At 44.3% G+C, this 13,978-nt stretch overlaps 1 protein-coding gene across 4 annotated transcripts in view; it reads right to left on the bottom strand.

The window, feature by feature from the left end:
- The window catches only part of qkia (QKI, KH domain containing, RNA binding a), a 93,416-nt gene that overhangs the window by 8,230 nt on the left and 71,208 nt on the right, over positions 1-13,978 (bottom strand). For 3 of the 4 annotated variants that reach the window (XM_065025625.1, XM_029674988.2, XM_029674990.2), the window contains exons 5-6: positions 2,769-2,856; positions 810-1,226 (exon numbers count right to left, since the gene is read on the bottom strand). In XM_065025625.1, the coding sequence (XP_064881697.1) occupies positions 810-1,226; positions 2,769-2,856 (505 nt within the window). The remainder of the gene's footprint in view (positions 1-809; positions 1,227-2,768; positions 2,857-13,978) is intronic. The other variant, XM_029674991.2, reaches the window with a different exon arrangement.

Genomic DNA, 13,978 nt, shown 5'->3' on the forward strand with positions numbered 1-13,978 from the left:
TAGGTATACCAAAATATTCAAGGACCATTTTCTCAAAAGGTGGGATTACAAGTTAATCAACTTTCAAAGCAGAATTACTTTCTCATTGTTCCTCAACTTATGATATACAATGTTCTAGCTCTGAGTCTACTTTTATCCTATGTAAGAATAATAATTTTTAAACGTTTTTAAAAATTGCTACATAACACCGAATCAATGCGGTTAGTTACAAATGTTAGTCATTATCGTCTATTTTGTTGAAAATGTTTCTTTGGCAGCATATTGCATACACACCCGGACCTACAGAATGTAATTCCCACAGCTGACGTAATGACTGGGGAATGTCTGTGGCTTGTACTAAATTGAAGTTCAAGAAGGTGAAAACTGAGACAAATGGAAAAATGAGAACAGTAAATTTAATGAACTTCCCCACCGGGACAAAGGGGACTTTCTACTGGCATCAAGGCCAGAGCTGCAGAGTTGGTTGGGGAAAAACTGAATTATTTCAAAAGCTGTTGAAATCCAGGGGGAGCCACCGCCAGACTGAATCTGCCTCTTGCGAGTGCATAAAAAGACAAGAACGCGGGTGTGTGCAATCATGCATGTCCCTGTCAGAGAGTGTGTATGTGTGTGTGTGGTGTATTCTCAGACAAGGCAACAAAACTTGAGCCAGGAAAAGGATTTGGTGGGGAGATATGAAAAATGTCTAACTGAAAAATAAAAAAAAATCCCTGTCCCCCTTGCCCTTTATTAGCTGTGTACAGCCATTAGGTCATAAGGTCACACCAATAACAACCCTATTTTCTTTCAGCTGGATACGACATATTTACCTTTTAAGTCCTGACTGTGGCTCATCGAAGCCGCGTCCAAAAACCCAGGGTAAAACAAGCTGCCTTCCTGTCCGGGGCTAAAGGGGCCGCCGCCCAGGCCCCAGGGTCGCTTACCTAGAACCCCACTGTGATCGATAGGGTACTCCAGCAGGGAGGTGGGTGCCAGGGCGTACGGGTAGTCGTACGGGGAGGCGTAGATGATGCCGCCATCCGGTGAGGGAGGCACCAGGGTGGGGGTGCCATTGTGCAACATGCCCTGCATTTGGGGTTGTCGGATGATGTTCATGATGGGGGTGCCTCCCGGTGTGGGGGGCCTCATTTGCTGATGGGGGGCCATCATATGCCCCTGGGGTGCCTGTATTAGGCGGGGGCCCTGAGCGGCGGCTGCCGCCGCTGCAAGAGAGAACGCAAGGGGGTCTGCCATAAGCAAAAAGAGTGAAAGACAGAAAGATGGAGAGACAGAGATACAAGACAAGGGGGTAAAGATGTGGTGTGGGTGACCAAAATCACAGGTCGAGAAGGAGGTTGGAAAATATAAAACAGCAGGAAAAGGGGGTAGGGGGAGGAGGAGGGGGGCGAAAAAAAGGAAAATTAGTCCATGCAATGATCAGGGTGAACCAGCACACCAAAAATTGAGTAAAGAAAATAAGAAACCCATACCAAAATAAAAGATACGTTGCTAAAATGAGGCCATTACCCCAATGCACAGAGCATATTAAGCATACCAATCACCATGACAACCACAAATTAATGTACGGTACAAGTGATCAAAACAAACACACAAAGCAACAGAAATTAAGCCACTGGCAACAGAGGAGACTAGGAGTGCCAGTTTCTGATATGGACCAATAGGATTAGGTCAATCCCCAGAAAAGACAATTGGACGACTCTGGGCCTATGAGGCCTTGAGTGGGACCGACTAGTTGATATTGGCCAATACTGGATATATAAGTACAGTTCAGATTCACTCAACTCCTCTACATGACCCTGAGACCATTTTGGTTGGCTGACAAAACCAATAAAAGATGGTCCAAATGGCTTTGCATATGTTCAAACGTCGTACCACACAACAGTTAAATCACTGACGGCTGGGGCGACTGAATCAATGTTTTACATGTAGCTCTTTGGCCCGTGATTTGGTGGCTGTCTAGGCTAATTCACACTAAGTAGCACTAGTCCGGTTATATCCATTGGTTTTACAAACCAATGTCAAGTCATATATATATATATATTTTTTTTTTCAAGCCTTTTGGACTGACCAAATGTGCAAAACAAATACATTTATCGTCATTACTAATATCATTCAGTAACAAATGATAATGTAAACAGTAAATGGTCAATTGAAAGCAGCCCCCCCCCCCCCATTTAAAAAATAAATACAAACATTACAATGCATTTATTTAAAATCACAGGCATGAAAGTGCAGAAACTGCAAGAGCACTGGGTGGGATGAACTCCACAGAAAGTAACACTGGTGATTGGAAATCAAAACTAACAGACGTGTGAACTTCATCATGCAGAGATGACTGAGTGATTTCTGTGATGCGCTGAAGGCATATAGAAACCACCTCGAGATTGCAACAAATTGTGATTGCATCCATATTGGGAGGGAGGGAAAGGAGCACAGCGGGGGGAGCGGCGAGAGGGAGGGGTGGAGGGGACATTGCTCTACTTTGATACAGGTGGTTTGTGAGGTAGGTAGACACTGGTTGGACAACACTTCAGAGGAAAAGTGCAGTCTACAAAAGAAATTTGGTCAAGACCCATGACACTGTAATGACGACATACGTGAACCTAGTAGAGGCACACAGTATATCATGAGCATGTTACATTTCTTCTTCACCGTGGTCATTAAGAGATTCTTACACGTCAATAAAATAAAGATTGATTATGATCAACTTTGCGTTAGTCAATGTGGATCAAAACAGGACCTTTAGTGAATGTGGTTGTAACGCTTACGTGTCTTGATGTTGGTGTCACGGTACGTCCCGTTGAGAATGGCCAGCTCCATCAGCTGCATCTTCTTCAGATTATCCTCTCCTTCCGCCTGGAACAAACAAATCCAGTCGTTTCAAGTGACAAGTCACTTCACTGTGCCACTATTGCAAGAGGGACAGAAAAACCACTTGGGTCACAAAGTCATTAGTGCACACTGTAGCAATCTGTAAACGGAACACTGGTTTGCAATGAAAACGAGTTATTGGACAAACTCAGGCAGGTCCCCTTCCTGTTTTGTTTGCTTCCTAGTGAATACGCCCCAGTTCGTTCTCCATAAGCACAAGTTGCATGGGGTGGAAGGCACAGATGAGCTACAACACCATTGTGACGTTGCTGCATCTCACGCTTTACTAAAATCGCTGACAGACATTAGGCAGGGAAAACATACACATAAACCACCACCCTATCAGCAAGATGATTACTGTATTTTTTGGGGTTCTCATGCGCACTCAAATGCACAATAACAGCCCAGTTAATGTCAGTCCTGTCAATTAATGTTTGGATAAATAAATACAAAAGCGCTGCCTCTGTCATTATCACCCAAATTAGTCAAGTGAAATTATTCACGTAGAGCAATTAAGTTAGCAGCAGCAGCCCCCCCCCCCCGAGCCTGCCATTTCCCCCCTGAAGTGACTAAACCCTTCATAACCATGAAAATGCGGTGATTTTCCAGGTAGTGGAGCGTAATAAAAGTAGGACCAGTGTGATTTCAGCAGACAGACTAGATATCTAAGGCTGCAGACAGGAAAGGCCCCCAGACTTCACATCTGCTCTACTCTTTAGAAAGACAGGTGCTTCATGGATGCACCTGTACCGGAATACTCGAGACCCGATCTCAGACCCAAGCTGGTCCGGATCCAGAACTAAATGTCACGGGTCTGGGTCGGATCTGATATGATTGTCATGGTTATGTGTAATTAACGGACTTAGGTTACAATGGATAGGTTACAATGACCAGGAGACAACAGGTAGGCTGCTACTTAAAATTTGAATGGAGTTGTTTGGCAGCAGGTAGCCTAGAGCTTTGGGCCAGTAACTGAAAGGTTGGTGGATCGAATCCCTGAGCTGCTGAGGTCAAAAATCTGTCCTTCTGCCCATGAACAAGACAGTTTAATCCACTGTTCCTAGGCAGTCATTGTAAATAAGAGTGTTCTTAATTGACTTCCCTAATTAAATAAAGAATAAATAAAATCAATTGGTGAATAGGCCTACAGTGCATTTGGAAAGTATTCAGACCTCTTCACTTTACACGTTTTGTTACGTTACAGCTTTATTTTAAAATGGATAAAAAATATCCTCAATCTACACAATGACAAAGTAAAAAACCGGTTAAGAATTTCATTACAAATACAAAACTGAAATGCCTTATTTACATAGGTATTCAGACACTGCTATGAAACTCGAAATTGAGCTCTGGTGCATCCGGTTTCCAGAGATGTTTCTACAACTTGGAGTCCACCTGTGGTAAATTCAATTGCTTGGACATGATTTGGAAAGGCACACCTGACTATATAAGGTCCAACAGTTGACAGTGCATGTCAGAGCAAAAACCCAGCAATGAGGTTGAATAAATTGTCAGTAGAGCGCCGAGACAGGATTGAGTCGAGGCACAGATTTGGGGAAGGGTACCAATAACTGTCTGCAACATTGAAGGTCCCCAAGAACACAGTGGCCTTCATTCTTAAATGGAAGAAATTTGGAACCACCAAGATTCCCAAATCTGGCCGCCCGGCCAAAACTACGAATGTGGGGGAGGAGGGCCTGGTCAGGGAGGTGTGACCAAGAACCCGATGGTGACTGACAGAGCACCAGAATTCCTCTGTGGAGATGGGAGAGCCTTCCAGAAGGACAACCATCTCTGCAGCACTCCACCAATCAGGCCTTTATGGTAGAGTTGCCAGACAGAAGCCACTCCTCAGTAAGTCACGACAGGCCAATTGGAGGAGTTTGCCAGAAGTCACCTAAAGGACTCTCAAACCATGAGAAACAAGATTCTCTGGTCTGATGAAACCAAGATTGAACTATTTTGCCTGAATGCCAAGCGTCACGTCTGGAGGAAACCTGGCACCATCCCTATGTATTTCAGCGGCAGGGAGAGGGAGACTAGTCAGGATCGGGGGAAATATGAAAGGAGAAAAGTACATAGATCCTTGCTGAAAACCTGCTCCAGAGCGCTCAGGAGGTTCACCTTCCGGAGATGGGGCGAAGGCTCACCTTCCAACAGGACAGCGACTAAGCACACTGTTCTTGAGTGGCCCAGCCAGAGCCCGGACTTGAACCCGATCGAACATCTTTGGGGAGACCTGACGGAGCGTGAGAGGATCAGCAGGGGATGGGAGAAACTCCAACTACAGGTGTGCGAAACTTGTAGCGTCATTTCCAAGACGACGAGAAGCTGTAATCAATGCCAAAATGTGCTTCAACAAAGTACTGAGTAAAGGGTCAGCATACTTACGTAAATGTGACTGTAAACGTAAAATGTTTATACATTTTATACCCCCCCCCCAAAAAAACTGTTTTTGCTTCGCCCTTATGGGGTATTGGATGTAGATTGATGAGGGGGGAAAACTAATTTAATTAATTTTAGAATAAGGATGTAACATGTTGAAAAGTGAAGGGGTCCAAATACTTTCCCGAACGCACTGTATATCATTCCCACCCCTCTATTGTATATTTCTAAAACACAAGAGGGAGCAGCTAGTGCTAGCACTAACCAAGAACATTCTAGGCAACTGAAAGTATAAAAAAGGCACAAGAACCACATTGAGCCTAGAAGGATCCGAGCCCATTTCAACAACCTCAGAGTGGGGGAGCTAGAGGCCACTTCACATTTTCTACACCAGGTCTGCTGGCCTAATTAGACACATTCACAGAGAATGGCTAACGCTAACCCTTCAACCTGGAAATGACCTCAAATCACTGCTAAATAGCTGTTAGAAATCACCACAGTGCCCAGTCAGAGGGCCCAGTTTACCCATTTTTAGTTGCCAATCAGAGGTGGTTGCGGTAGCGTGGACATCTTTATCTACCCATTCTGTTAAGATTCTCCGTCGTCTGCCTCCTTTCCCTTTTTACCATCACAGATTAAATCAAATTGTGACCCCCGCTGACCTTCTACACAGCTTCTCCAATCCGGAAGAATTTTCATAAATGAGTCCCAGGAACGAGACAGCTTGTTTTCTTTCTCTGCTCCTTTTTTGGCCTCAAACTGTGTCAGCCTGTTTGGATCTGAGCCAAAAGTGATTTTAAGACAAAACTAATGAGCCCTCCCCCAAAAAACTGAGAAGCAGTCATGGCGAGGTTGAGTGTGTTCAGTTGCACATGTGGTTTTCGGTGACAAAAACGTGGCATGAATCAAGATGGCTCTTCTGATTCTCTTTGAGAGAAAAATAGTTCAAAATCCTTTACACAGAGCAAGACTGGCGGTAGAATCTGACCGTGGTTAGAGAACTGAGTCAGTGTTGAGACCGACAAAAGTCTCCGCCTCAGGTGTCTGCAAGGTCACTAAGTCTTTACTCTACCCTCTGTCCCAAACATAAAGGCCTACTGTGAGTTGCCAGTAACGCATTTAGAACACTGCTACAATGTTCTGTTTAATGTGCAAACTGGAGAGCGGACAGATGTTGGAGCGTGAGATTGAATAACCATTGGGTGGTTTCCCCTCACAGCACACCTGAATGCTCGCTGACGCAGTTAACCTTGTGTCTCTATCTATATATATTTTAAAATCAATATATCTTTAGCTCTGCATTGTTGGAAAAGGACCCGTAAGTAAGCATTTCACTGTTAGTACACCTGTTTTTTACAAAGCATGTGGCAAATAACATTTGACTTAGTAATTAGATACGTTTTTGGCATACATCTCCTTGTCCCTAATGTGGATAAAAAAACATGTTTCGCCTCCCTACCACTGAGGAAGTACAGTTCCCGCGCAGCCCAGTCAAAACTGTTCGCTGCTCTGGCCCCCCAATGGTGGAACAAACTCCCTCACGACGCCAGGACAGCGGAGTCAATCACCACCTTCCGGAGACACCTGAAACCCCACCTCTTTCAGGAATACCTAGGATAGGATAAAGTAATCCTTCTCACCCCCCCCCCCCTTAAAAGATTTAGATGCACTATTGTAAAGTGGCTGTTCCACTGGATGTCTTAAGGTGAACGCACCAATTTGTAAGTCGCTCTGGATAAGAGCGTCTGCTAAATGACTTAAATGTAATGTAAATGTAACCTTTTAAAATGCAGGGCGACATAATGAGCGTTAGAAAGTCGTTTTCCCTTTCAGGGGGGGCCTGGCTGGTTTTAGGCGTGTGTAGTTGATAGTTGGGAGGGGGGTGTGAGAGTTGCAGGCAGACAGGGACAGGAAAGAGCCAACGGATGATTGATCTGAAGGTTGGGAGAGTTAAAAAGGCTACCGGGGCAGGGGTGTCACCATCCTCATCTATCCAGCACTGCAGGTGGAGGTGCTGTTTTCGAGGGGCGCAAAGGAAAATAGAGGGCAGCAGAGGCAAGGGTATACAGATCCTGCTTGGGAGGGGTGTGTGTGCGTGTGTGGCAGAGAGGAAAACGAAGTATGCCTAGTGTGTGTGCGCGCCGAGAGCAGAGGCAAACAGAATGTAAAACTGGGCGGGCGGGCACACCTCAGGAATCCTGCTGGCACAGCTTTCGTCATACCACAGCAGGCTGTTACTAAAAATGCCCTAATGGCCACGAGGAAACAGATACATGTACGCCACTGCATTAGTCAACATAACAAGGCTATTATAAATATGACTTACTACTATAACACTGGTTGTATGGAGTGATTTGTGAGTTGGAACTTGGTCACACTAAAGCTACAGAAAGTGGGTGTCTACTGGCTGCTACTATCTAGCAGTGGGTCGACTAAGAAAGCACTCCTGAATGAATGTTTCATGTGCCAGGCTGAAGGGACTACATGTTTGATGTCCTTGTGACTGTAATGCCATCACAATACACACTCTTGAGTGGGCACTCCTCACACTGTCTCCTCAAACATTCAGGACAGGAGATGCAGAGTGTGGGGGAAATCTCAGAGGCAATGGGCTGCCCAATTCCTGGGAGAAATGTGGCCTGGATTACAAGGAGTGAAGGTTTCCCCCTTTACCGTCACACATAGTCTATCAGCGAAAGCCACTCAATAAAACTGCTCTATCCACAGGAATCAGATTCAATCAATAAGACCTGTTTGTGAAATCAGTGGAGCAGTAATAGCTATCAGAGGGGAAAGGTGGTGGGGGAAGTAAAGAGGTTGTCCCTCTGCCTACCTGACAGCCCTACGGATGAGGTCACATGAGGCATCTGCCGTGCCGACGCGAAAATGTTTGCTCAAGTCTGGCAGGGGCCCCTGCTTTTGTACCATAGAGGAGAGGGGGCGCGAGAGGGGAGAGCGAGACACAGGGAATGTAGGGAGAACAATCCCCAGTGGCTTGACATGCTGTTTCCTCTGTTTTTCTTCACTGGTCTAAGCTGCCAGTCATAACAAGAGGGGAGAGGCTGGGAGCAGGTCAGGTTGCTTTCCAAACGACTCAGAGACTGGTCGGCACGGCCATGAGGCAGAGAATGTAAGGGGTGAGGAATGAAAGGGGAAATAAAGTAGAGGAACGGTAAAGGGTGTGGTAAAAGACTGATGACTTCACGTTGAGCAACAAGGGGGTGGGGGTGCCTGAATACAGCCAGCTGTTGTTCTCTTCATACTCTCCTGCCTTAGTTTTCCTCCTAAACTAACATCTGGAGAAAAGTGATTACCTGCCACCGTGCCAAGACGTATCAAGAACGCCAGGGAGAGAGCGGGGGAGGATGTGAAAATTACATGTTAAAAGTTGAACACCCAAAAAGTATCTACACTGAACAAAAAACAAACATGCAATAATTTCTAAGATTTTACAGAGTTACAGTTCATAAGGAAATCAGTCAATTAAAATAAATTAACTAGGCCCTAAACTATAGATTTCACATGACTGGGAACACAGACATGCATCTGGGGCGGCAGGGTAGCCTAGTGGTTAGAGCGTTGGACTAGTAACTGGAAGGTTGCAAGTTCAAATCCTCGAGCTGACAAGGTACAAATCTGTCGTTCTGCCCCTGAACAGGTAGTTAAACCCACTGTTCCTAGGCCGTCATTGAAAATAAGAATTTGTTCTTAACTGACTTGCCTAGTTAAATAAAAGGTAAAATAAAAATAAATCTGTTAATCACAGGGCCTGGATCAGAAAACCATTAAGTATCTGGTGTGCAGCACAACCAGGGCTGTGGCGGCCATGACATTTTGTCAGCTGGTGATCAGTGCGCTATGCATCATTCACAAGTGAATGAAATGAGTCTCACGGTAATTGACCGTTAATTAACAAACACGTTTAGCATCTGTGGGCTACACTAGTTCAATTAGCAGGCAAGCTTTGCGAATAAATACCGTGGTATTTTGTATGTTATAGTAAGAACAATACAATTTAACATAGCTGTTTTCGCCAAATGATTTGAGTGGCCACATGCGGCTTAACAAAGAAACAGGTCCTCCTGTATGCTATTGTACAGTTATTTACGCAACTTAGTTGTGATAAACGTTAGAATATTGCAAATCCAAATATATATATGATGCAACGAATAATGATTTGAAAAATGTTGCATGAAAAGGGAAGCGCTCTGCTCCGTTTCTTGCGCAGGCTGCACACACACTTCAGTCTCATTCACAATTTGACAAGCACTTGATAATATTCTCAAGCAGTATTCCCAATTTAATCTGATCTTTACATCGCCTGCTAAAGTGTTAATTTAACAGTTTTTAGAATGGCCCACAATTTTTGGTTTATATAATCCCATAGCCTGCACTGGAATAGCGAATCGAGGTTCCGTGCAGTTACTTTGTTTAAATGCCAGGTAGGGTACACAGTTTGTAAAGCGGATGTGCTTCATTTTTAAGAATTGAACAATAGAGGCATGAGAAAGCTGTGATCATCTTTTAAAGTGGCAAGTAAAACACTGTTCTCACACGCAATTGTGCAATGACTGGGCTTATAAGAACACGTTTCACTAGGCTTTGTAGGCCAGGATTTCCCAAACTCAGCCATGGGGCCCACCCTGGGTGCACTTTGTTTTGCTTTAGCACCACACAGCAGATTCAAATAATCAATTCATCAAGCATAGATTATTTGAATCCGCTGTGTGGTGCTAGGGAAAAAAAGAAAGTGTAGTTTGGGGAACCCTGCTGTAGGCTATGGGCTTTCCAACCACGTTCCAGGAGTCTTGGGCCTATAGGCTACATTGAGTTATTTGGCTACTTTAGTTGTGATGCAAAACATATCGGCATATCATTTGAAAATGTTGCAAAGAAAAATGCATGAACTATGCATCATTCACAAGTGATTATGTTCATACCATTCAGACAATTTTCTATTTAATCTCATCTTTACCAGTGCTTAATTTGAGCCAGATCCCGCCGGAACAGGACCTGACACCTCTCCCGTTTCAGACTTTCATTCCAAGACCCTATTTGGCCGGATCCGGTACCTCATGGCATGAAAAATATTCACTTTTTACAATACAGAATTCCTAATAAAAGCGATTAAAGTTCCTTAGACTTGCCTCTTTGTTAACTTCCTCCCAGGGCACACTGCCTCAGTGCTAACAATATAACATTGGTTCATAAGCACATGATTACTGCATAAAATAGCTGTAGGATCAACAGAGGTATTCAGGGAAGTTAGGGAAGGACATACCAAATGTCACAATCATGAAGTTCAGCCCCCTTTAAAACTTCTACTTCCAATTCTTTGAAAGAATAGTAGAGAGCAAGTGCAGTAGTCATTTCAAATCTCGCCGCACTTTTCGAAGGCAACTTTCTTTTGTTTTCACCGTCTGGAGAATCAGCAGCAGCCTCCACCAAGCACTGTTCATCTCCCAGTAGACTTAAAAACGCAATCTCCTGCAACACTACACAAGCCTGTCTAAACCAAACCCTCCCTTCACTCCCAGAAAGCTCCCTCACTTAAGACATGTCAGTTAACTAGCCTAGCGCTATACTCATTAGCCATGCTAAACCCCCTCACACATCAGCGTCGACCCAAACCAGCCACAGTCAGATTAGGAACTCAAACCAGAGGTGTTCCACCCCTCCGCTGACAATGCAGACTCCAGTCACATATTTTGTCATAGGTTACAGTGGTGACTAACTTTGTAGGGAAAGCTGTGGTGGAGTAGAATTAGCATAGCAGGGCCTGACACTATGCTGGCTGGCTGTATGGGGCTTGTTAGGAGCTTTTATTGGGCCCGAGTGGGCAGCCTTGGTGCTCAGCAGTAGCCCTATCAATATTCTGCCGTGCTCAGGGCTGCCAGAAAGACAGCGGGTCATTACTGAGGAAGAATTTGATGCAAGAAACATGTGTTTCTCCCCTTACTGTCCTTCCTAAACACACGAGACAGCATTTCTCACATGGTCTCGGCCACTAGCAACACTCCCAATGTGGGTACCATTAAAGTACACACTGGATAGGAAACAAAAGTTTGGCTACATCAGAGTACACAGCATGCGTCAACTAAAAGGGAACATAAAAAAGAAAAAAGAAAACGAAACTAGGAAAACAGATTTAATAAGGGGCATTTGAATGTGTGTGTATTTGCCTGTGCTAGCCTTGACAAACAAGATATTACCGCCTAACAGCAGGATGTATTGAAAAAAGATACCTAAAAACAAGAACAGAGCGAACATTAAAGCGATCTACAGTTGTCACTGGCATAACATGCTGTAAACCCCCTTGAGACAGCTGGCAGAGTATGATTCTCTCGCTCTTCCCATTAACAGTCGTTGTATTGTTCTGTCCCTGTGATCCTTTAATGCTGTCCAATCGAGCCCGGACTATCTTGAAGGGATTTGGCCAGGGCTGATTTCGGGAGGTTTAAATAATGTCGGATTTGCATCAGATTCAGAGATTGAGTCAAAGCTGATCAGAGCCCTCCCCTAACAGGCTTCTGCCCTCTCGACTGGGGAAGATGGGGCAGATGCTTCAGTGGGGGGAATTGTGATGGTGGATCGGGGTGAACAGTGGTCACATGACAAGGGTGGAAAAGACATCAGCAACTGTTTAATCTGTTCGGCTGAGCCTCGACCATGAGCCAAAGGGGATCAGCTGGTAGCACATGTTTCAGCAGGGAGGATGGTTGCCAGGCAAAATACCCCCATCAAAGGAATGACCCAGGAACGAACCACCGAGGCAGGGATCCCTCAGCAGTCAAGGGGGAAGGCTGTGAGTCAATGTATTGAACATTACCACAATCAGTCACTGTTTCAATGGCTGATGCTAATGTTTACACCGGATTCTCCTCCTGAAATGCCAAGAGTCACTCAGACCAAAATAAATGGTGTAAAACAAGCTTATGAGACAACGGGAAGTGGAACACTTGGTTTATTATCCCCGAGGAGCAGCATTTGCAGAATTTATTACGCAGTCACAATTAGAGGTCGACCGATTAAATCGGAATGGCCGATTAATTAGGGCCGATTTCAAGTTTCCATAACAATCGGAAATCGGTATTTTTGGACAACGTTATTTAACTAGGCAAGTCAGCGAAGAACACATTATTTTCAATGACTGCCTAGGAACGGTGGGTTAACTGTCTTGTTCAGGGGCAGAACGACAGATTTTACCATGTCAGCTCAGGGATTCGATCTAGCAAATTTACAGTTAACTGGTCCAACACTCTAACCACCTGCCTTGCACTCCACTAGGAGCCTGCCTGTTACGCGAATGCAGTAAGAAGTCAAGTTGCTGGCTAGCATTAAACTTCTAATAAAAAACAATCATAATCACTAGTTAAACTAGTAATATCATCAACCATGAGTGGTTATCTAGCGTGTCCGGCGTTGCATATAATCGATGCGGTGCGCATTCGCGAAAAAGGACTGTCGTTGCGCCAACGTGTACCTAACCATAAACATCAATGCCTTTCTTAAAATCAATATACAAGTATATATTTTAAAACCTGCATATTTAGTTAGGGAAATGGTGTCACTTCTCTTGCAACAGAGTCGGGGTATATGCAGCAGTTTGGGCCTTCTGGCTCGTTGCGAACTGTGTGAAGACTATTTCTTCCTAACAAAGACAGCCAACTTCGCCAAACGGGGGATGATTTAACAAAAGCACATTTGCGAAAAAAGCACAATCGTTGCACAATTGTACCTAACCATCAATGCCTTTCTTAAAATCAATACACAAGTATATATTTTTAAACCTGCATATTTAGCTAAAAGAAATCCAGGTTAGCAGGCAATATTAACCAGGTGAAATCGTCACTTCTCTTGCGTTCATTGCACGCAGAGTCAGGGTATATGCAACAGTTTGGGCCGCCTGGCTCGTTGCGAACTAATTTGCCAGAATTTTACGTAATTATGAATTAACATTGAAGGTTGTGCAATGTAACAGGAATATTTAGATTTATGGATGCCACCCGTTAGATAAAATACGGAACGGTTCCGTATTTAACTGAAAGAATAAACGTTGAGATGATAGTTTCCGGATTCGACCATATTAATGACCCAAGGCTCGCATTTCTGTGTGTTATGTTGTAATTAAGTTTATGATTTGATAGAGCAGTCCGACTAAGCGATGGAACGCACCAGCAGGCATTCATTCAAACAGCACTTTCATGCGTGTTGCCAGCAGCTCTTCGCAATGCTTCAAGCATTGCGCTGTTAACCTTTTAAGTCGACCCTCTACTTTTTTGAACATTCTGTTAAAAATCGTGCAACATTTCAGCGCCCTGCTACTCATGCCAGGAATATAGTATATGCATTTGCTTAGTCTGTGTGGATAGAAAACACTCAGACGTTTAAAAAAAACTGGTTAAATCACTGCTGTGGCTTTACCAGAACGGCATTTACATCGAAAAGCACAGGAAAAACTGATCACTGAAAATGGGAAAATATATCCATGCGCTACTTGAACCCATTGATAAACGTGAACCACAATTAATTGACTGAGGTTGCAGTACCTACAGCTTCCACACGGTGTCTAGAGTCTTGTCATTTCCCTTAGAGTTTTTTCTTGGTCAAACACATGCAGGACACCGTATCTCCTCCGGTCTAGGACCGGATATTTTCGTTGAGTTTCTAGCCGGACATTTTTCCAGACGGACAGCTAATGATCTTTACATCGCCTCCTGAT

Source organism: Oncorhynchus nerka, linkage group LG12 (genome assembly GCF_034236695.1).
Source record: "Oncorhynchus nerka isolate Pitt River linkage group LG12, Oner_Uvic_2.0, whole genome shotgun sequence".
Classification (NCBI taxonomy): domain Eukaryota; kingdom Metazoa; phylum Chordata; class Actinopteri; order Salmoniformes; family Salmonidae; genus Oncorhynchus; species Oncorhynchus nerka.